This window comes from Zophobas morio, unplaced genomic scaffold (genome assembly GCF_036711695.1).
Source record: "Zophobas morio isolate AGI-343-1 ecotype UQ-CSIRO unplaced genomic scaffold, CSIRO_AGI_Zmor_V1 ptg000023l, whole genome shotgun sequence".
In the NCBI taxonomy this organism is placed as follows: Eukaryota; Metazoa; Arthropoda; class Insecta; order Coleoptera; family Tenebrionidae; genus Zophobas; species Zophobas morio.
Window position 1 is genome coordinate 1,413,275 of NW_026972128.1, and position 21,362 is coordinate 1,434,636.

Consider the following 21,362-nt stretch of genomic DNA (forward strand, 5'->3'; position numbering starts at 1 on the left):
TAAGGCACTTTAATCACTTCACGACACAGTTAGTAGTGGACTTCAAACCAACTTAATACTTTCTGGTATGTAACAAATATGGCTGCGTTTACGGGAAATGTCCTCATGAGTGTTGCAGGCGCTCCTCTAAAAAATATCGAGAAACCGTCCATTTTGTAGGACTTTTTGAAACAATCGATAATGCCGTTGTAGTAGGGGTGCCGGGGATCGTCAGATTGAATTCGCGTTTTTACCACATCCACTGGCATTACAAACAACCACGAGGCTATCCCTAAAAAAGAAACATTAGTACTATTAACAAACCCGATCAAAAACATTCCAAGATGGTTAACAAGTGACGCCACGTGGTGACTAAATTCGGGCATAGTATAATGACCTGAAACAAACACTGCACAGAATATATGTTTAAATAATTATTATTTATGGTCTTAAGCTAGAGCACAAAGAGAGCTTGCGTGTGTTTACCTTCCAAAGCATTTTACAGTGGATAGTTGAGTAACAATTAAGTCATGGTCGTATTAAAGCTTTCGGCGAATTGTACAGAAAAAATCTGTCTTTGGTTAAACCACCTGACGATAGCAAGAAGTTTAAATTCAAGTGTAAAAAATCTCAAATGTCTCCGGTCCGTAAAATTAAATAGAAATAAGCGAATAGATTCGAAAGTGTCTAGAGATTTGTGTCTTATGGTAATTTTAAAATATTTTGGACCGTGTTAAAACAACCCAACTTTAAAGTAGTGTAGCCTTAACCTTGTGATGATGGCCTTAATTTGTCCAATATATTTTTGATTACAGCCTTTGAAGTTGGACGCGTTTTTTTGCGTGTTAACTCTTCTTCCATATGGAGTTTTTTTTTAAGTGGACGACAAACTTCAAACAATTCTTTTGTGACATACATGTACTGGTTTCAGAATAATTTCGAGAAAACTGAAATTTGCAGGTTTTTGGAGTTATTCCAAGTAATTATTTCCTACGAAATATGTTAAAAACAGTAATGATTCAACGTAAACTTTTCAACTTGGTTTAATTTAGCTTGTAAATGTTGAAAAGTTTACGTTGAATCTTTAAAATAAAATATTAATAAAATGAACTATACAGAGTGATTTTTTAACCTGAAACTTTCAAATATCTGGAAAAATAAGCACTGTACAAAAACATTTCCAGATTCAAACTTTAATCATTCCATAGGGGAAATACTTTGGTGTAAAGAACTAGTCTCCCACCCCCCTCTTTAAAAGGGGGGCGGGGGGATAACTTTGAAATCTTAAATAGGAACCCTGAATTTTTATTACAGATTCGGATTCTACGTATGTTGGGTTTGTCTAAAACATTTTTTTTTATATTCATGGCAGATGACGCTGTAATAAAAGAAATTTAATTTTTTCGATTTCTCCGAGGGGTAAACCGCAGAGGAAATCAATTGTACACGCTAGAGGAAATCAAAAAGGAAATCAGAGGAAATCAACGAGAAATCAAGAAGAAATCAATGAGAAATTAACGGAAAATCAACAAGAAAACGCGACTTCTCAAAGCGATGCGTTTAAATTACCTATTCATCCGACAAAAATCATTTGAATAACTGGGAATGGTACCAAATGGGTTTCAGTGACAGCGATCTGACATCGTATGTCCAAGACACTGTACATATTATCACAAAGTTAAGAACAAAGTTTTTAAAATCAGACTCAATATTACCTCTAGGGAATTACGTTGCTACAGTTGCTCACCTTGAAATATTAGTAAAAAATTACTAACCAAAGATCAACCTATGCTAACAATAACGGATTTGAAAGCAGACAAAATGAACTATCAAAAAAGTAATCTTACTGATGCCTTGGAAGTTTAGCTCTCAAACTTGTGAGAGTATGTTTAGAAGCCTTAGATCAATGACCTCAACTTTTAGCACAATTGTTAATTTTAGTATAAGAAATATGTTGTATCGAAGTGACAGACTGCAAACTATAAACAACATTAAAAACGATTTGGATCAAAAATTCGTTTTTCCTAGAGAAATCAGGAAAAAAGTTCAATCATGAAGAGAGATTTTGTGAAAAATTATGACTTTGGAAACATTTCAGATAAAGATATACAAAGCACCGTAGAATCAGCTTTACGGGATTGTCTGCGTGACACTGAAGATTTAGGAATGAAAGTGATGGATTTCAACTATGTATTTTTGCTCCGTGTAAAGACAATGAATGCAATGACGAAGTTGAAGATGAAATGTTTAGTGAAGAACAGTGCGATCACATTGAAAATTACAACAATTCTCAAATAGCCATGAAACGTAACTGATTTCAAAGTTTGGAAAACGATCCAGTTGACCAAGATGAAGATTTACTGAATGATCTTTGCACAATTTCGTACGAATCTAAGAAATTTGACAGAGACATACACCTTAGAAGTTTTGATAGTGACGATAATTTTGTTGAGAAAGGTGATTTAGTCAGAATACGCTTAGATATACAACAAAAGTTATAAAAAAGTCTTCACTTTGCTGGCTGTTAGACAATGAAAAGGATCGCGTCAGTGTGGATCGTCTCAAACATAAAGATGCATCTCAAATTCAAAAACCAGTCCAAATTGGAAAACAAAAAAGACGCTATAATATATCAAGTGACTCATCTGATTTGGACAACCCAAGTAGTATCGAATATGATGACAGCACGGACACCGAAAGTTTGAATTTTTCCAATTATTCTGATGATTTGAATCCTCGTTTGAATCTCAAGGCTGAAAATAGTAAGAGTGATCGTTCTAAACCAGACTTAAATATAGACGATTATATTATAGTACAATTAACAACTCAAAAACAAAACAAAAAATGTTACATTGGTAAAGTGTTAACACTTAACCCTATTTTTTGTGATTTTTTGAAAAGGAATATCCAAAAATTCCGGATGCTTTTATGTTTCTGGACATCAAAAATCAGGGAGAGATCCAAGAAAATGAATATATAATGAAACTACCTCCACCTCAGGTACTCAGTAAAGACAGTATAGTTTTTGAAAACAAATTATTGAAAAAATATTTGATTTATGGGTTTATGGAGTAAGTATTTTTTAAGAAGTTGTTTTATTTTGTGATATTTTGTTATGATCCAACAGAAATGCTTTACTTTTATGTTTAGAGTTACCGTTTTTTTTTAACATTTAATAAAATAAATGAAACTACTTGTTTTTTCTGTTTATGCTACCATAATAAATGAGTAAACCCAATTTTTAAAAAGTAATGACTTAAGTTATTATTATAAGTTTGATTTAATAGGTCAAACTTTAACATGATCTTGTATGCACAACACAGAGATGAACCTAATAGAATGATTTTGGACTATTTGGTATTCATTAATTACCTCTGTGAACGTATGAGCCAGTCGTTGTTGCCTTATGATGAGTCACTGATAAGTAAAAACTGCTGACGTAACTAAAAATATCCTTGGCTTTATGTAGTTTTAATTTCGTAAATTCAAAGGCAAAATTTCATAATATAATTTGTTGAAAAATTAATAATAATATATAATATAATTTATTTAATCTTTGAGTGATTTAAACAAACTAATTTGTACACACCAGACATTTTTAATTTCAAAATTAAAATAGACCATAAGGTTTTCTGACTGAATGTGCAAAAAATCTAGAATATTGCATATGTCCACTTTTAGAACAAACATTTGACCCAAGAAAGTGTAAAATTCGAACGTATACTTACTCTATTGATTTAGACATCTAAAACCTCGATTTTAGAGTAGCGTTCTTTTTGTAAGTAAAATCAGATTTGTTTTCTTAAACATTTCAGTTTGTTGCTTAGCAGCACAATACATTTTATTTATTTATTTATTTTTTTTTCGTCTAAAGGGAAAGCACTTCAGCTTACCTAGTCATCGTACGTTAGTAAACACTTGGTAAAAAAAGGTTTAAATTCAACATCATTATCGGGAAAACAAAAAAGTCAAGTTAAAAAAAGTTAACAATCGCCCTGTAGTACATTATGTAAACAAATTTTGAGGAAATCTAAAGGAAATCAAGAGAAAATCAGGAGGAAATCACAGGAAATCAAAAGAAATCGGGGGAAATCAACAGGAAATCAATTGTACACTTAATGGTCGGCGGTTTACCCCCCGGATTTCTCCTACTGAGAACCTATGCATAAAATTATGTAGTAAAAAATACCACGTTTTTATTGTAAATAATCAAAAATGAATCGCCACATTGTATATAGTCACTGCCGGAGGTATTCACGCATTAGGTGTGTGCTGTGTTGCCAATTTTACTTTTATAAAATTACGTTTTTTTCGTAATCTACATCATAAATAATTTTTTTATTATTTTTTTGGAACCCCCGAAACTCCCGTATATAACGTAGTGAAGAGTTAATCCGCCATTTTCCAGACACGCGGTATATATAGATAATAAAGTAAGAATTATTATATTTAGAACATTTTGTTCCATTGTGGTTTAATTAATAATTTTAGTCCTGTGTTTTGAGAAGACAAACTCATTCAAATCAAACTAATTTCTACGTGACATTCTTTCGATATATAAACATAATTAATTAATGGCGTTATATGTTGTAGTAATCTTGTTAATCAGATCAAATTTCATGTGCCTAGATTAAATTGCCGCTGTCCATTAACTTTTGCTCCAAGGATTTGTCAAACAAATCAGCACATGAATGCCCCATTAAAAAATATGTGCCGGTGTTATAATGGCATACCGGAGGTCGATGTATTTACGTACGATATTAAAAAATTTTGTTCACAATGTAAAGGCGTCCTTGGTTGTTAGTCTGTAGTTTTATGTGTTACTATTTTCTATGCCTTCTATATTGATCTTTTCTACTTATATTTAGTATTCGTTGTTACTTACTCTTACATTAATCCTGTTAGACACTAATGTCTGTTGGATATAATATTAATAATATATTTATTTAGTTATTTATTTATTTAAACACTTGAGCGTCAGATTGCTATTACCTAATGTTGAAGGACAAGGGTTGTTAGAGACGGATTATTTTAAGTTCAACATGGTGAGTCATCAGAATCTGACAACAGACTGTCAGTCAGTAGCGTAACATGCACACTTCAGAAGTGGGTGGTTTTTACATTTATTTTTTTTAAATCACAAACAATAACACGCGGCAACATAAATTTAAGTGAACTGGTCAACACGCTAGCACGAATGTGGGGGAATCTATTAGCAGTAATCTAAACAGGTACAGGTACCTGAAAAACGATGATGGACGCCTCTGAGGGTGCACCCATTCGAAAATGCTGGATATAGTAGTAGTAAGTGTAATGCTGGATATGTTTCATAGTTTCAGGAGCGAGGGAAGTTCTGTCGAAACAATTTTCGACCAATTTTTTAAATATACCTTTAAAATGTGTTCTGAAGGGACCTCACTAGTAATTCTAACATATATTTTTTTGTATTTTTTTCTGTAAAATGTCACAATTAACATATCCCATGGATATGGAAAAGGTAAATTTGATGTAAAAATGAGTTTCCAGGTCAAACTGCAATTTTTGGGCTTTATAATTGTCAGTTCTGACCCGCCTGTCTATAAAAGACACGTTCAGGTTTCCGACCGCTATAACTTAGGAATGATAGCGAGAAGCGCGAAAAATTTTAGTTCTGATAATTCCCGACAAATTTTGTAGTTGTCAGTTTTGAGCATTCTTCATTTGTAACTTTCATTTATTTAAATGCCCAGACTGTTTTTGAAATGGAGAAATGTGTATTTAGCGACAATCTTTGTTTTTGAGGTAAAAAAGTTCTGTGTTGCTGTTTATCATTACTATCATTACCGTAAAATATTTTCGACCAAAAGACAGATGTAATTACATATTTGCGCCACCTGTAGTGTCGATTAATTTTCTAGTGTTTGTTACATTATATATAGGTACTCATAACGTTATTTTGTATCCACTAAAATTTTATTTTGCTGTGAAATTAAGACAGTAATGGCTATGTAAACGGACACTAAATGGTACTGTACCAGGCAGGTAGAAGCCCCCTCTAAAAAGTTGTATATTTTAATGCAAAACAATTATTTGCAAGAACTTTAGGTATATACTTATGTGTATTATGAACAAAGCAATGTGCAAAGTGCAATGAATAAAAAAAAACATCAGAATCTTCTCTTATAATAATGATATACATATGATTAGTATATTATCGTTTCTTTTTAAATTTTTAAGACCCACCACTGACCCGGAAATGACCGGCATTCAGGCAAGACTTCTATCATTACGGGTACTAAGACCAAGTAATGATATGCATTGATTAGATTAACAGAACAACTTTCGAGATTCTAGAATTACAGCATACAAATTAGTCTACTATTATTCTCTAATCTCACCCCATCCCCAAAAGTCTAGCGTAACTACCGACCATTTATCCGCGCATCACTTGGAAAGTGACCTACACTATTCTGCCCTACTGGTGCTAATCTAATCTGACTGACATGATCAGACTGTACATTTTGTTTTTCTGTTATACATTCTGTTTTCAATCAGAATCCTCAAATTTTTACTGGATAATTTAACAACTCACAATACGTCATACAATTTTTTTATGGATACAAAAATAACGTGTCAGATACGTGTATAACGTAATCGTCGCAAAGTTTAGTTCTGTAAAATTTCCAGCAGCAAACCGTTATTAACAACTAGCTTGTCTACCTGCAGATCCTCCTGCAAAGATTTCTCTCGCGAAGTGTGGAATATCGTACGACTGAAATTTAGAGTACATCAACATATCGTACGTTAAGACATACAGCCCACTAGTCGGTATATCCCTGTAAGTAATAGTGAAGTTTTTCTTAACTTTTAATTTTCAGCTACCTAATCATCAGAGGAGCCAAACCACGAAACAATCCTGTAAACCCTATATCGCGTACAATTCCTCTCAGGGCATCAAAAGTCCCTCGATACGGTACTTCGTAGTGCTTCCTCCAAGATCCTTTTCCTTCAGTTCTTGCCTGCAAAACAGTTTTCACAACTTCAACGGGACAAATAAATATAGTTTGTGCTGTCCCTCCAACTACTCCTGCAGTAAAATTTTAGTAATATATAGGTGTTTTTTGGTAGTATGTACCTATTTACCTGCAAGAAATATATTGGTCTTTCCTGCGTCTTTATGAAAAGAACTGTGTTTAGGATGGCCACTCGGTGTGGGCTGCAGGTAAGCCAGAGTAGTTCCGAAGACTCCAAACATTAACGCATTCGATGGTCCCACTGTTAGCAGCGGAAACAGCATACCTTTAAAGTAGCCCCGGAATCCCTCATGTCTGTAAGTTCTGCCGATTGCTGTTCTTAAACTGCTTCCGTAGGCTTGTTGGCGTACTTTTATTGTGTCTAGGGGATGGCCAACAATAAGACCACATATCCCTAGAAGAAGCGGATCTTACTTTTTTATAGAATATATGCCACATTGGAACTGCTGTTTTTAAATTAATTTAACAGGATTATCGATTGTGGTTTGCTGAATGAGCCAAAGGCGAATGTGGGAGTTTCAGCGAGTAAAATATCTATTCAGCATTCGTTGAATTTACTTTTTAATTAACAATATATCTGTATTAAAAAAGACTTAGTATAGGTACACACTTTTTTTACTTCGGGTCACAAGAAGCAAATGGTAACGTTCACAACACGTTGCTTATGAAATTCCGCATTTACCGAAAATTATATATTGGATAAATTTAATTTTATATTAACCGTGTGTGTTATAGCTCTAAATCGTTTGAGAAAATTAGTCACGACCATTCTACCTTTTACTAAAATTTTCTGGTGCGATTTATAGACGACATACACTTCTACGTATGTGATTGACCACATTTGTTACCTTTAAGTTACCTACATATTATATTATTATTCTGACTTGAAAATAAAACGTTTGAACAAATAGGGTTACAATGCGACTTCATGTTTTTGTTTTTCGCTAGAAAGAACACCCTAAAGGAAAAAGCCTCCTACATAAACTGAAGAAACAGGTAATGAACAAATCCAGATCTTAGCATTAGGTACGTCGTACCAACAACTGGATCTTGAGACTCCACTAATGTGTGACAAGACTGATAAGTTTTGGTTTTGTCCTAGACTGCAACTACTTTAACTTTAAACAAAAACCATAAGAGTGTAAATAAAAAAATTATAAATATTTGCAGGAAAAACATAGCATAGAAGTGGTACATGTCAAGAGAAGAATAACTTGAGACTAACGGAACATATGCTTAAAGAAAAAGAGATTCACTACAAACATAAAAGGACTATTAATTATAAAAAAAGAAGATACTAGTGGTTCTATTGAAAATAAGTACCACTTTGATTTCGTGCCATTCGTTGTTCTGATTTTACTGTAATTTTAGTCTCAGTTAGGCAGCACACAATATTCTATGGAATGTGATGTGTTTGCATTTCCGTTCTTTGCGCAGGTCGAAAAACCAGTGATGTTGTGAAAAGAATTTGTAAACAATGGAATTTGTCTCAAACAGCAATAAACTATCGTAATTAAGTGTGATGTTACAAGTTTAGAAGTATAATGGAAAGTATTGTGCATGACAAAACGTAAAGTACCTGCAATCCACCCTGCTATGAAATCTTCTATCTGTATGATCATTTTTCTTTATTCATCGCATTGATAAGTTTTTGTGGCTTCACTTAAACAGTTCAAAGCAGCAGGAAGTCTCTGACAACCCTTTGAAACCCACATTGGCGGCCTTGATACGAAATATTTTTAACATTTATATAAGCACAACCGTATTAAAATAGAACGGAAAATTTCACATTTGAACATGCTGTCGCGAAAAAACAAGGACTTGAAAACAATCAAAGAAGGGGTGGTTGGAAAATATGTCAAAAAAGACACCCCTCCCGAAATGCCAAGTGAGTAAAAGTCACGGATTTTTGACACGCTGACATAACCTGTGTTTTTTTAAGTCATCAACGTCTGGACTACCGAGCCAAAGAGGAGACTTTCAAACCAAAGCAGGTCTTCCCTCCCCCCATCGCTGAACAGAGGGACGAACCAGAGTAGTATTACGGTGCAGAAATTCGGGAATCAAAAGACAATAATTACTTCAGGCTTAGGGGCGCATCAGGGCAAATATACACCCAGTTCTTCTGTACCTGACCTTGCCACAAGGTTGCTATTAGCTTGTTTATGCAGTAATTGTGACTTAAATAAATTTGTAGATTTGCCAATTTGTCTACCAATGAAAACAACTCATCACATAGTACACCGAGTTCTTCGACGTCTTCAGCGCAACACATTTACATGAATCAACATATCAGTCCTTCCTACAGTGATAATTCAGCAGTAATTTGTCAGTCTTGTCAAGTGTTTGTATTAGTTCATGGTTGCTGTTTTAGAATGCTAATTATGTGGAAATTGATCAAATTTATCCTTTAACTACCACTCAAGACAATAATTCAAATTATAATAGAAATCACTCCCCTATTTATCAAAATACTAGCGATAAAAGTCAAGATACGACCCCCATTTACAGCAATACAAATGTGGAAAGATACTCAAATCCCCTACAAGGTATGTCATATGGAGAATCGCTTGCTCATCATCTCCGACACACATTGGGAAGGAGTGACAGTAATCAAGGTAATTTTTTTTCAGAGAGTAATTTTATATCTTTTGGTTGGTAACAAATTACTTGTTTATTTATTTTCCATTAGAATCTGCAAATAATAACACACTTGGTTAAATTAGGGAAAACTTGAATTATTTTCGGCGATGAATCGTCAAATATGTTTTTATAAAGGCGGCCACAGACACAGAGGGAAGACTGTGCAGTTAAAAGTGTGCACGCTTGTCGTAAGTTATTAAACCCGTACTCTCTAAACGGCGCAACTAAATTACTCGAGCGTGCAGCGACTTGTGTTCGTCCACACACTGAGTTTTCCCCGCGCACTTATAACTGTGCACGCTAAAAATCAAACCAATTTTGTTTCCAACAGACTTGACTGTACATGCCACATTCTTCCCCACACACTAGCAGTTTTCACTGTACCCCGTGGCACGTACATTGATTCTTCCCTCTCTGTGTGTGGCCGCCTTAAAATTGTTTCCAAAAATGCCAGACGCTGATGTATCAACAGAACCACATTTTTAGTAGTTTCATAATTATCCTTAAAAAGAAAATTCTTTCTTTTTAAGCATTCGCTGAGATTTGTTATACAATTTTATTCAGCGTGATCCTTAGGGTGCGTGATGCATCCTGAGTTGGTTGAATCTCACTATGACGTCACACTCAGATCGCGCCACTCAGGCCACTCTTAACATGATGAATGTTAGAAAACGGCGATCTGCACTGGAATCATTACATATGTTTCTTCTGTATTCTCATTTTCGTTCATTGTGTTTCACTTTAAAAAATCAAAACTTGATACTTTTACAATTTGCTGTAAGATTAAAAAATTGGCAGCTAAGTTTGTCCCGGCTCCAGATTAAACAGTCCAAGATCAGTATTATGTGGTTTTCAATGGAAAATTTTATAGCTGTTAATAAAACCATTAATAAGTGACTATAGTTTAATATGTTGGTAACGATAACAACTCTGAAGTTTTGAGGTAGGCATATGTTTGACATTATAAACAAGCTAAAAGGTTAAGCAGAGTTTAACTGTCTCCTGAAGAATTCATATCATCTCAGAATTTTGCAGCGTGTAGAATGACATAACAGTTAAACCTATGATTTAATGATTTATCAATAGCTATTAACATACCTAGGATGTAAAGAGTGCCCTAACCGCCGCAGTCGGCCGTTTGAAACGTTCGGATTTTAAGACGGCTAATAAGGCGGGTAGGGCACCGTTTACAGTCGTGGCGTGTTCAAGATTTTATCGGTTTCTGCCCCATTTTAATTCAATAATCCAAAAATTAATTAAAAAATAAATAAATTTGGTTGATCACGTTTGCATGATATATTTCGGTGTCATAGTTACATTTTATTGTTTACTCAAAACAACGTTTTAACAGAATTATAAAAATGATGAATTTAGGCGACGTATTGCCCGAAAATGTTAAAAATGCAGTAATTCAAGCATTAAACAGTTTAAATAGAACCGGTAAAGTTGCTTACATTATTGCATTTTACAATCATTGTTTTTCAATTCCTTGACAAATGTTGACAATTGACATTTCGGTAGGTAATACATTATTTTACAGATAGGATATAGTAATGGTTTTCCTACCAGCCAACTTTTATGAATGTAAACAGGCATTTAACGGACAGAAACCGGTAATAGTTATTTACGTGGCAAGCTTAGTAAATTAGCCTTTACGGGCGAGCCGGAATGTTTGCAGGGCGAGCGACGTAGGAGCGAGCCCTGTAATCCGGTGAGCCCCAGTAAAGGCTAGTTGCAAGCGAGCCGCGTACAACGTTTTACTTCCTCTTGCTGAAAATCCTGAAAATGAACAACTTTGGCATCTCTAGAAATTTTACTTGAAATTACAGTCATAGAAATTATAGTCATTTTTCATAGTTTGCTCCGGTAACTATGGAAAATTGAATTGTTTGAAAATAACGGGACTGTCAATTTGTAAATTCGATTAATAATTTAAATAGTTTAATTTTGTAGTGCTCTGGCAGGGGTAGGCAGCTTAGCCAGGTTACGCACTATTGAAACTCACCACTTAACTACTACATATCTTTATTATTCTTCTCTCTTACACCGCTTGGTTGCCTAGACACTTACTGCTTACATACTAACTTCTTACTCTCTACTTAATACCTTTGTTAATAGTCTTATTACATACATTATTGCTTACATCTACATTAATCCCTACTCTAATCATTCACTCTCTCTTTCACACGTTACTTATTAATTACTCCATTACACTGAGCTCTGTTAATTGTGGAATTCGATGAAGATGAAGAGTTTGAAGGTGATTTTAACGTTAGTATTAGCACAGTATTAGTGAGATTAAGAAAAAGGCCGACGCAGCGAATGTGTGTTTGATTCCGGTGGTGTCATGACAGCGTTTTACAGGCACGGTGCCTGTAAAGCTGCCACGGTAACGCTTTACAGGCAGGGTGCGTGTAAAGGCTAATTTACCGAGTTAGTTCAGACGACAGTAAACGAGCTTTAACAAGACAAGAGGAAGTAAAATTTTTAACATTCTAAAAATAAATTTGTGTAGTTTGTCGCAGAAGATAAGATAAAACACTAGATAGAGATTACAGAATATTAACTACAAGTTATTTCTTTATTCCCTCTAGAAAATTAGGTAATTTTAACACTGCATGGGAAATTTGTAGTTTCAAAGTAATAAGATCCACAGATAGTTTTAAGATTTTGTTAGGAATTCGAGAACTGTTGACATTTAAAAAAATTGGTCTAAAGAGTTTAGACAGCACTTCCCTCGCTGTGGGAAACGTGACAACTGCATGCCTATTATGTTTTTTTTCGTATTACATTTTTGTAGCGGAGTATTTTAAAATAAAATGAGTATTCATTTTTTCAATTTTGCCATTATTTGGCATTGACATCTTTGTCATTTTTTTATTGTGATTCTATGATTGCTTATTAAAAAAAAAAATTAAATTGGACGAAGTCGTCTCTGGGGTGTATAATATGTTGCCTATGCAAAAATCGTCAGGCGTAAACAGATAAAAGGTAACACCCTGTATAGTACTTGTAATTTAAGACTAATACGTCTGTATTGACTCAGTCATTCATTTTTTTTCAGACACCCCGTATAACCAAATCTAAAAAATATTAATGCAGTGATAAATCACTAGTATAGACTCATTATTCTTTACACATTTAAGATAGCATTTTTTCAGCAAAATTTTGCGACGGCATCATCAAATTTTTAGGGGGGATGAGCAAATACATTTTGATCAAAATTTTACCATGCTTATAAATTTAAAACATTTCCAAGGTTTCAACTCATTCGGTTTTGCAGTTCCTGATTAAATCAATCAAATAAATTCACGCATTCATTAATTTTAGTGGGTCACCCTGTATATGCAAATCCAAAAAATATGAATGGAATGATAAACCACAACTACAGACTAATCATATTTTGCACATTTTAAATTTTGAGAGGACGTCATCAAATTTTTTAGGAAGGGAGGAGCAAATACAATTTGACTAAAAATTTACCATGCCTGTGATAACTTTAAAACATCTCCAAGATTTCAAAGCATTCGGTTTTGCAGATTCAAAATTAAATTGCAAAATGTTGTTTCATAATTTTGATTTTTTTTCGAAAAATTCGGGTAAAAACTCAATTCGGAGTCATAAACTACATGTGTGGGACTATGTTATTTTATACAATTTAAAACCCATTTATTATGTACAATTTTGAAGTGACGTCATCGCATTAGTGGTGGGGATGATTAGACAAATTTTGATTAGCGTTTTATCATCTACATGATATGCCTAATATAAGTCCAAAAGTTCACAACAATCGGACCAGTACTTTCGGAAATTATCTGTCTAATAAAAATCCGGGACGGCAGACAGACGGAAACGGGAGACCTATTTCTTCGTCCTCTAGGGGTCATGATAGATCGAGAAAACGTAAAAGTAGAGAGTCGGCCGGCGGACTCGATTATAATACTTCCTTTGCTTACGCTCGGGAAGTAAAAATTATACTCCCTCTGTGCGAAAATATGGTATACATTTTACAAAATTAGTATAATTAACGAGTGATGACCCGCAAATTATAATCAAGTAATTTTATTTGCAACTAGTATAATAATGGAACATCATATAAAAAGTGGACTGAGATCTACGTTCGTTTCTGTTAAAAAACTGACCAAGAAAATTACTACAATAACAACAAAATAAATCAACACCCGCTGAATTTATAAGAGATTTTAGAAAAATTAATTAAATTAAATAGATTATTTATTATAATAAATAATAATATATTATAATAATCTAATTTATTTATGTATTTTATTTAGTTACTTATTTATTTAATTTTAAGTATAAAATTCCTCATCTTAATAAATCCAAACTTCGTCGTGAGGGAAGGTTACCAACGAGATTGGTATGTTCTCCAGAAGCTCTAAATAAAGTCCCATTGCATATAAATTGAAATGTATTGTCGTTATAATAGTATTATTAAATAAAGTTACAAATGTATACCATATTTTCGGACGGAGGGAGTATAATTTAATTTGGGGTTGATGTCCGCCTGTTGAACGTCTGGAGACTGAATGGGTATGGTTACGACATGTTTCCACTTTATTAATTAACGTCATCACCAGGTTATGTTTAACAAACTAAAAGAGGTTATTAAGTAACTATAGATTAAGCGTCTAAACTCACCTAGTAACATGGATATTAAAATTTATAAAAATACAATGATTAAAATTAATAATTAAAATGCCCGAGATTTATAGAAAATGGTGTAAATTATATCATGTTTTTTATGAATTTAATCAATAATTTGAAATTTATCAGAAATAACAGGAAGTCATGTAAATTGTTGATGACAGTTAGGGCATAAAGTGGGATCACTAAAAGGGTGATTGACAAAATTTTATAGATCGACAAGTGTTTGCGTTTTACAAATTTAATTTAGTTTGCCCTGAATTTGCTAACTGGAAACGCTTACTGGGCTTGACTTATCGACTTTCGCGAATAACCCCCTAAAAAATTAATTAACGACTAATAAAGTACTTGCCCAACTCAGCAACTACAAAGAAAGAGGGATAGAAATACACAGAGGAAAAGGAAAATCGATAATTCGGTGAAAATATTTACATATAAATTTCCATTTATAATAAAAAATGAACTCTATTGAAATTTTAGAACGATTGTGCATTTTAATTATGCTATCAACTCGGGAAAGATTTTTTAAAAGCATTAATACACTTAGTTATTTAGTTTATATCGTGGATTTGGAGTCGATCAACTCAGTCCGATCGGATTGAAACTAATGGTATAAACGCTGCAGGTCGAATGTTGAAGTGGATTCACTATCAAAATTCGATCCGACAAACTAGTCGGATTGAATCGAACCGATCGAATCTAAAACGGATTCAAATGCTTGAAGAAGCGATGTAAACGGACTTGAACTTTTATGGGTTTATTATTTATGTTGACAACTTCACAGATAAAAAGAAATAGTGTTGCACTATTATCTTTCTCCAAAAGTCAAATTCAAACCAATTTCAAACTACAAATCAGTGGATCGAACGGACTGTTTTCCGTGATATAAACGCCCGTAGATTAAAGTGGGTTTGACAACTTCGATCGTCTCGAAAATCGATTGGATCGAAATCTACGATATAAACACACTATGTACCTAATATAATGCTCGTTCAGATCTGAACATACCTCATATTTTAAAATAGATTTACACGGTAAATGTTTTAAATACATGGTAAAAAAAGCAACTTAGACGGGAAGATATTGTTTTATTATTTACATTAATTTTAGATTTGCAAAGTATTTTCGTATTATTATTAAGGTTAAATTACGCAAAATGAAAGAAACTATTTTCCACGAACATCAGAATATATCTCTAGAAACTTTTACTTTCCGAGCGTAAGCGATGGAAGTATTATAATCAGACTTCAGCATCGCGGAAGTGATGCTCATTGCTGTTCGATCGCCAGCGCTATTGCAGTCGTGGCCTACAACTTCGGGAATTCTTAATAACAATTCTACTTTTTCTAGGTTTTCCGCAGTTACACGACTTCTCCTAGATGTTAAAATGCTTTAAAAATCAAAAAATGCTGTTCAACATCACAATTTTCGTGATGATCTTGATCAGGTAAACCCTGAATTGCATCAAATGCCACTGAGGTTGAAACTGCACAGTCGGCCAGCCATATTTATCGCCTGACGTCGCGCCGTTGTTTTTAATATTTGTCTGATTGATTTCCCATCACTTCGGCTATGCCTAACTCAGATGATAGTCGAGTTTCAAAGTTCATTTTAGAGCAAAAATGTTCAAAAATTCCTTTGAAAAAATGAAACCACTGTATAAATAAATATTATAGTGGTAGCAAACGTTTTTAGAATTTAGCGAAACATGTATGTACTGAACGAAACCTAAGTTTTTTTTTTCTGTAAATTTAGATCAATCAGAAGAACTACCCTTACCACCAGGATGGTCAGTGGACTATACATTACGAGGCCGGAAGTATTATATAGATCACAACACAAAAACAACACATTGGTCGCACCCTCTTGAAAGAGAAGGACTACCAACAGGATGGCAATGTGTACATTCTCCCCACTATGGCATATATTATGTCAAGTAAGTATCACTTTACTTAAATATAAACATTTTAACATCCAATTTTAGTCACATCACTAAACAAGCTCAATATGAGCACCCTTGTCTAGTGCCTTGTTTTAACTATCAGCCAGAAGTGAGATATTTAAATCCACCAAGGCCCACTCATTATCAACCACACAGTGTCTTAGTGCCCGCGAACCCGTATTTGCTTGAGGAAATTCCTCACTGGCTTAATATTTACTTTAAAGGTAAATTATAGAAACACTTTTTTTTACTAAAAAAATTTATTTTGCTGTTTTAGCAAGCCCTGATTTAGACCATAAACTTAGATGGGACATGTTTCGCCTCCAGGACTTGGATTGCTACAACGGCATGCTTACGCGCCTGTACAAACAGGAGTTGCAAAATATTGTAATGAGATATGAAACATACAGGTAATATCGTTAAGTACAGTGATGAAGATGACTATACCTTGTTTTTAGGTCAGCTTTGCTTGTTGAAATGGAAAAGTTTCGAAACAATCGGAACAACACAGGGGCTGTGACCAGTCAATGAAAAGTACCATGTTCCTTTGTTTTTATTATTTAACTATAAAATGTGATTTTAAGTTTATTTATTCTCGTACAGCTTCATTCCCAGTAGCATTTTCTGACGCTTCGTCATCCAGATTATTATGGATTTCGTAACTAGATACATTTAATCCTGATATTTTATATACTTTCGCATCCTTTATGCCTAGAGTTCTAGACCAGTGTTGTGCTATTAAAAAATAAATTATTGCTTTATTTTATTAATTTGGGGGTTTGCTTACCTGGTGTCAGACTCAGTTCAGCATCTGATTTATATTTGCGAGCCCAGTCTGCGTTTCCTGAGAAAACGTTGTAAAGCACCAAACCAAAAGCGTTCCATGCTAAAAGCATATAGACCAACGACAGTCTGCGTTTCCAAAAGTACGCCTTTTCTTCTGGAATGTAGTTGGTGTGGCGTCGCACAAACTCCCGTAACCATCGAAAATTGAACAAGGACATTCTGAAAAAATGGAAAAGTGAGGTTATAGTAGTGTCAAAAATTTTAGGTTAGAATTAAGGAGTTTGATAATCGTTTGAATAAAAAAGTTGAATCTATTGTAATTCGTTTTGCCGCTGTATGAGAAGTGTTGTGTCTGGCATACAAGTTGTTTACCTGCTAAATTAATTTTTTACTTTATATTGCATAATCTGACAGCTACGTGTCCTACTTTATCGACGGGTGGTTTAAAAAATAAACAAAATGGCGTTTCTTTAAAAAGTAACAAAATTTGAAGTGAGGTGTTGTAAAATTTTAGTGTCATTTTCAAAATCATTTAAATTAATATGAAGCACTAATTTCGATAAAACTTTACAAAATGTAAGTACGGTAGACTTGAATTCAAAAAATACAAGTTTTTTTAAATGTTAACCCGGTTAAAAGTTGTTACCATATTTGGTTCTATGCATAACCTAAATTTTATCCATTTACATTGACCGTTTTTTTAAATGAAGGTCAATTTTTTAGTTTCAGTTACCCATTGCTATCATCAAGATGGAAAAACACATAGGAGACACTATCGATGAAGTTTCCATTTCAAGTGGGAGCAGCACAGATTCCCTCAGGTTACGCACCAAGTTACCCCAGATGGAACTAAACCGGTAAGTGATTTTTCATGCTTTAACGTTACAACTAACATACATTTAGGATTGCTTCAAAACCTATAGTTTTTTCCTGGCGTCCATCCCAATTTCCTGAAGAAACCCCTGAAAATGTCTCCTCCCAGTGTACACTTTTTGACGTACCCCAAGATAAAAGGTTTCCTTTTTAGTATTAATTTTTAAGCGCCTTAACTAAATTGCTGAATATTTGAACATGATTATTTTTGATAGAGACACCCTTCTTCAAAAATTCAAATTATTAAAATCACGCAGGTATCAGATTGGGGAACGTGCAACCTGTTCATTGTTGTGTAATTGCCTGTCACGATTCGTTGTTTTCTAGGTCTATTTTTATGGCTGATGGGGCAAAAACTTAACTTTCTCATTTACATCCATTCATTTTGATTTGTTTATTTGCTTAATTTTCGAGATAATGATGTCATTTCTTGATTCTTATCTGTTTAATCAATACTTTGTTTAATTAAATTTCATGTTATACCCTCATCACGTCAATTAACATGATAAAAACGTTTTTATTACTTTTACATTCCTAATTGGACGATACCGCAAGCCCGCATAAAAAATCGTCTATATTTGGATGTAAAATACCATATACAACAAGATATGCAAATTGTGGTGATGTCACGAGGCGGTTCATTTCTCCGTTATCTTTTAATGCACCTCGAGTGCACTCCCGATTTGCAAAAATTTATTTTCGTGGATTAACAAGCCAGCGTTTGATGGCTATTTTTTAACATGGGCCACATGTGAAATATAAAAATAGTAGTGACTAGGACAATGCATCGCTACTTTTAGAACGTTGTGCCATCAGGGCGTTTAATGATGCTGTAAATAATAATCATCTCTTTAATGCGTTATTTGCATACCACCCAGATACAGAGAGACTAATGCGTTTTTTCTGGCACGTAGGAGTGCAGAAATCACTGATGCCTTTTTCCTGACAGAAATATAAACGTCGTAGTAAATCATCACATTTTTTGGATGTATTTGTGAATGAGCTTATTTCAAAGTGCAATTTTCACACAGTTTTGATTTTGTTGTTATGAAAAAGCCGCACTGGTGTGTTCTTATATAATAATCGATAAATTTAACTTTTATTATTTATAATTTAAACATTTTTTTATGAATCTCGTCCGCATTAGGTTTTTTCTTTATTATTAAAGTCGACGTTGTTTAGGGTGTTTTTTTAGGCAAAGGTTGACAAAACCAGTTTTCTTGGTGTTAGAATGGCAATTCAATTTAAATAATAGATAGAAAAACTGATGCATTATTCTTCCTTATTTGCGATAAAGTTAATACTATAAAAATGACCATAATTAAAGTTGATAAAAAAAAGTACAACAAATCCACAAAACTGCTTAGTTCGAGTTACCTTTTTTATAAGACTAATTTGGTTCTAATTATTGAGATAAGGAAGACACAGTTTCGGGATGTAGAGTAGGTTAAATTAGAAAAAGTTTCTATTTTTGGCATAATCAATAGCCGTTGTCAAGTACACTACCATAGTATATTTTCATATTTGAGATGTATAAATAAAAGAAGAAATTGCCAAGTTCAAGTATTAAGTAATGAGGCAATAGAATAATTTGAATGAGATATGAATATTTTATTGTCCAGGTTTATTCGTGGTTTGGTAGTAACTTCTAAATAACGAAAATTTCCATGAGTACGTGTAAGCATGGTGTAAGTTAATCAGTGTCAAAGTTCGTTTCGCTGCTATCTTGATTCCGGTGGAATATCGTTATTATTAATTTATATTTATGTGAAATATTGAATTTCTTATTTTTTTTAGAGTTGTTGGCTTTTATGTTCAACAGATTTTATTATTTCGTTGGGAAAACAACAATGCAAATTATTCGGTTATTTTTCAATCCAAAAAAAAGTTAATAAATTACATACTTCTTTTTACTGAAACCACATAGTATCCATTTTTGGTGAGTAATAAATGTTAATCGATTTTTCCAGTTTCTGCAAAGTCAAACATTGTTCGTTTCTTTGTTAATGTAGGGATTTAACAAAGAACATACTGGATATTATACTGTGTAGGTAGTATAGAAGAGAGAATGTTTTGTTTGTGTCATTGTTAAGCTTTGAACCTTGCAAATTCAAAGCAACAGCTGCTGGGCATATAAATGGAATGAATGTTAACATAATGCTGCGCTGCTATGACTGTAATTTTGTGATATTGAAAACTATTCTCAATTTTTAGAAACGGAAATATCCAAATTAACTGTAAGTTAAAAAATTATAACCAATATTGGGGAGTTGCATTTTGAAATAAGTTTTTTGTAAATGCAAATTCGGAGTGAGTAACAGATTATTATTTAATAAATTTTTAACATATAAGGTGTTTCATTGAAATTTTGTATTTATATTAGCAATTTCATGTAGATGGTAAAACGCTAACCAAAATTTGCCTAATCATCCCCACCTATAATGTGATGACGTCACTTCAAAATTGTACATGGTAAATGGGTTTTAAATTGTATAAAATAACATAGACCTACACATGTAGTTTATGATTTCCAACTGAGTTTTTACTCGAAACGTCCAGATTTTTTGAAAAAAAAATCAAAATTATGAAACTACATTTTGCAATTTAATTTGGAATCTGCAAAACCGAATGCTTTGAAATCTTGCAGATGATTTACAGTTATGCTAAGCATAATAAATTTTTATTCAAAATATATTTACTTGTCCTCTCCAAAAAATGTATAACGTCACCTCAAAAGTTTGCCGAATAAATCCTATGTAAAATGTACAAAATATGATGAGTCTGTACTTGTGATTTATATTCCATTCATATTTTTTGGATTTGCATATACAGGGTGACTCAAAAAAATTAATGAATGGTTAATTTATTTATTAATTTATTTAATCAGAAACTACAAAGCCGAATGCTTCAAAATCTTGGAGATGTTTTACAGTTATCATAGAAATAGTAAATTTTTAGTCAAAATATATTTCCTCATCTCCCTCTAAAAAATTGATGACGTCACCTCAAAATTTTGCTGAATAAATCCTATGTTAAATGTGCAAAGTATGATGAGACAATACTTGTAATTTATCATTCCATTCATATTTTTTGGATTTGCATATACAGGGTGACTCAAAAAAATTAATGAATGCGTGATTTTATTTTATTGATTAAATCAGGAATAGTTCACTCCATTTTCCCGAAAATTTGGAGATACAACACTGTTACTATTAGTATTACATTGGACTAACCCAATTTAATAGACACAAAATTTTGTAAAGTAAAAACTCGTTTGAAACATAGGCGTAGCACGCTTATTTATATTTACTTTAACATTACAGACGTGCATTTGTTTTGTTGCGCTGACTAGGTTCCGTGAATGTGGTATAGACAAGTTATAATCAACCAATTGTGAATTACACGATCAAAAATTAAAATAAAATCCAATGTCCAAGCGGAAGTCGAAGCAATAAAAAAGT

The 21,362-nt window shown here is 33.2% G+C and overlaps 4 protein-coding genes across 8 annotated transcripts in view; 2 read left to right on the forward strand and 2 right to left on the reverse strand.

Annotated features, from left to right (window-relative positions):
* LOC135134457 (solute carrier family 25 member 45-like) lies at positions 1-8,661 on the reverse strand. Of its 3 annotated transcripts, XM_064063143.1 has the most exons (6): positions 8,572-8,661; positions 7,102-7,386; positions 6,841-7,045; positions 6,679-6,794; positions 316-376; positions 120-271 (listed from the first exon to the last, which is right to left on the reverse strand). In XM_064063143.1, the coding sequence occupies exons 1-6, from the start codon at positions 8,612-8,614 to the stop codon at positions 211-213; spliced, it is 771 nt and encodes a 256-aa protein (XP_063919213.1). In that variant the 5' UTR covers positions 8,615-8,661; the 3' UTR covers positions 120-210. The 3 variants fall into 3 exon arrangements, with proteins under 3 accessions (XP_063919212.1, XP_063919211.1, XP_063919213.1); XM_064063142.1 differs by lacking the exon at positions 316-376 and having other exon boundaries at positions 1-271; XM_064063141.1 differs by having other exon boundaries at positions 1-376.
* LOC135134454 (scaffold protein salvador) lies at positions 8,418-16,830 on the forward strand. The gene is made up of 8 exons (XM_064063137.1): positions 8,418-8,880; positions 8,935-9,139; positions 9,190-9,313; positions 9,367-9,610; positions 16,056-16,236; positions 16,285-16,466; positions 16,520-16,652; positions 16,701-16,830. The coding sequence occupies exons 1-8, from the start codon at positions 8,790-8,792 to the stop codon at positions 16,771-16,773; spliced, it is 1,233 nt and encodes a 410-aa protein (XP_063919207.1). The 5' UTR covers positions 8,418-8,789; the 3' UTR covers positions 16,774-16,830.
* Positions 16,778-17,479, reverse strand: LOC135134462 (uncharacterized). Its single transcript, XM_064063149.1, has 3 exons — positions 17,401-17,479; positions 17,030-17,247; positions 16,778-16,977 (listed from the first exon to the last, which is right to left on the reverse strand). The coding sequence occupies exons 2-3, from the start codon at positions 17,244-17,246 to the stop codon at positions 16,832-16,834; spliced, it is 363 nt and encodes a 120-aa protein (XP_063919219.1). The 5' UTR covers position 17,247; positions 17,401-17,479; the 3' UTR covers positions 16,778-16,831.
* Positions 17,473-21,362, forward strand: part of LOC135134449 (tubulin polyglutamylase TTLL5) — a 23,735-nt gene continuing 19,845 nt past the window's right edge. For 2 of the 3 annotated variants that reach the window (XM_064063124.1, XM_064063125.1), the window contains exons 1-3: positions 17,473-17,604; positions 17,752-17,885; positions 17,932-18,042. In XM_064063124.1, coding sequence (XP_063919194.1) covers positions 17,779-17,885; positions 17,932-18,042 — 218 coding nt within the window. In that variant the 5' untranslated portion in view covers positions 17,473-17,604; positions 17,752-17,778. The remainder of the gene's footprint in view (positions 17,605-17,751; positions 17,886-17,931; positions 18,043-21,362) is intronic. The other variant, XM_064063126.1, reaches the window with a different exon arrangement.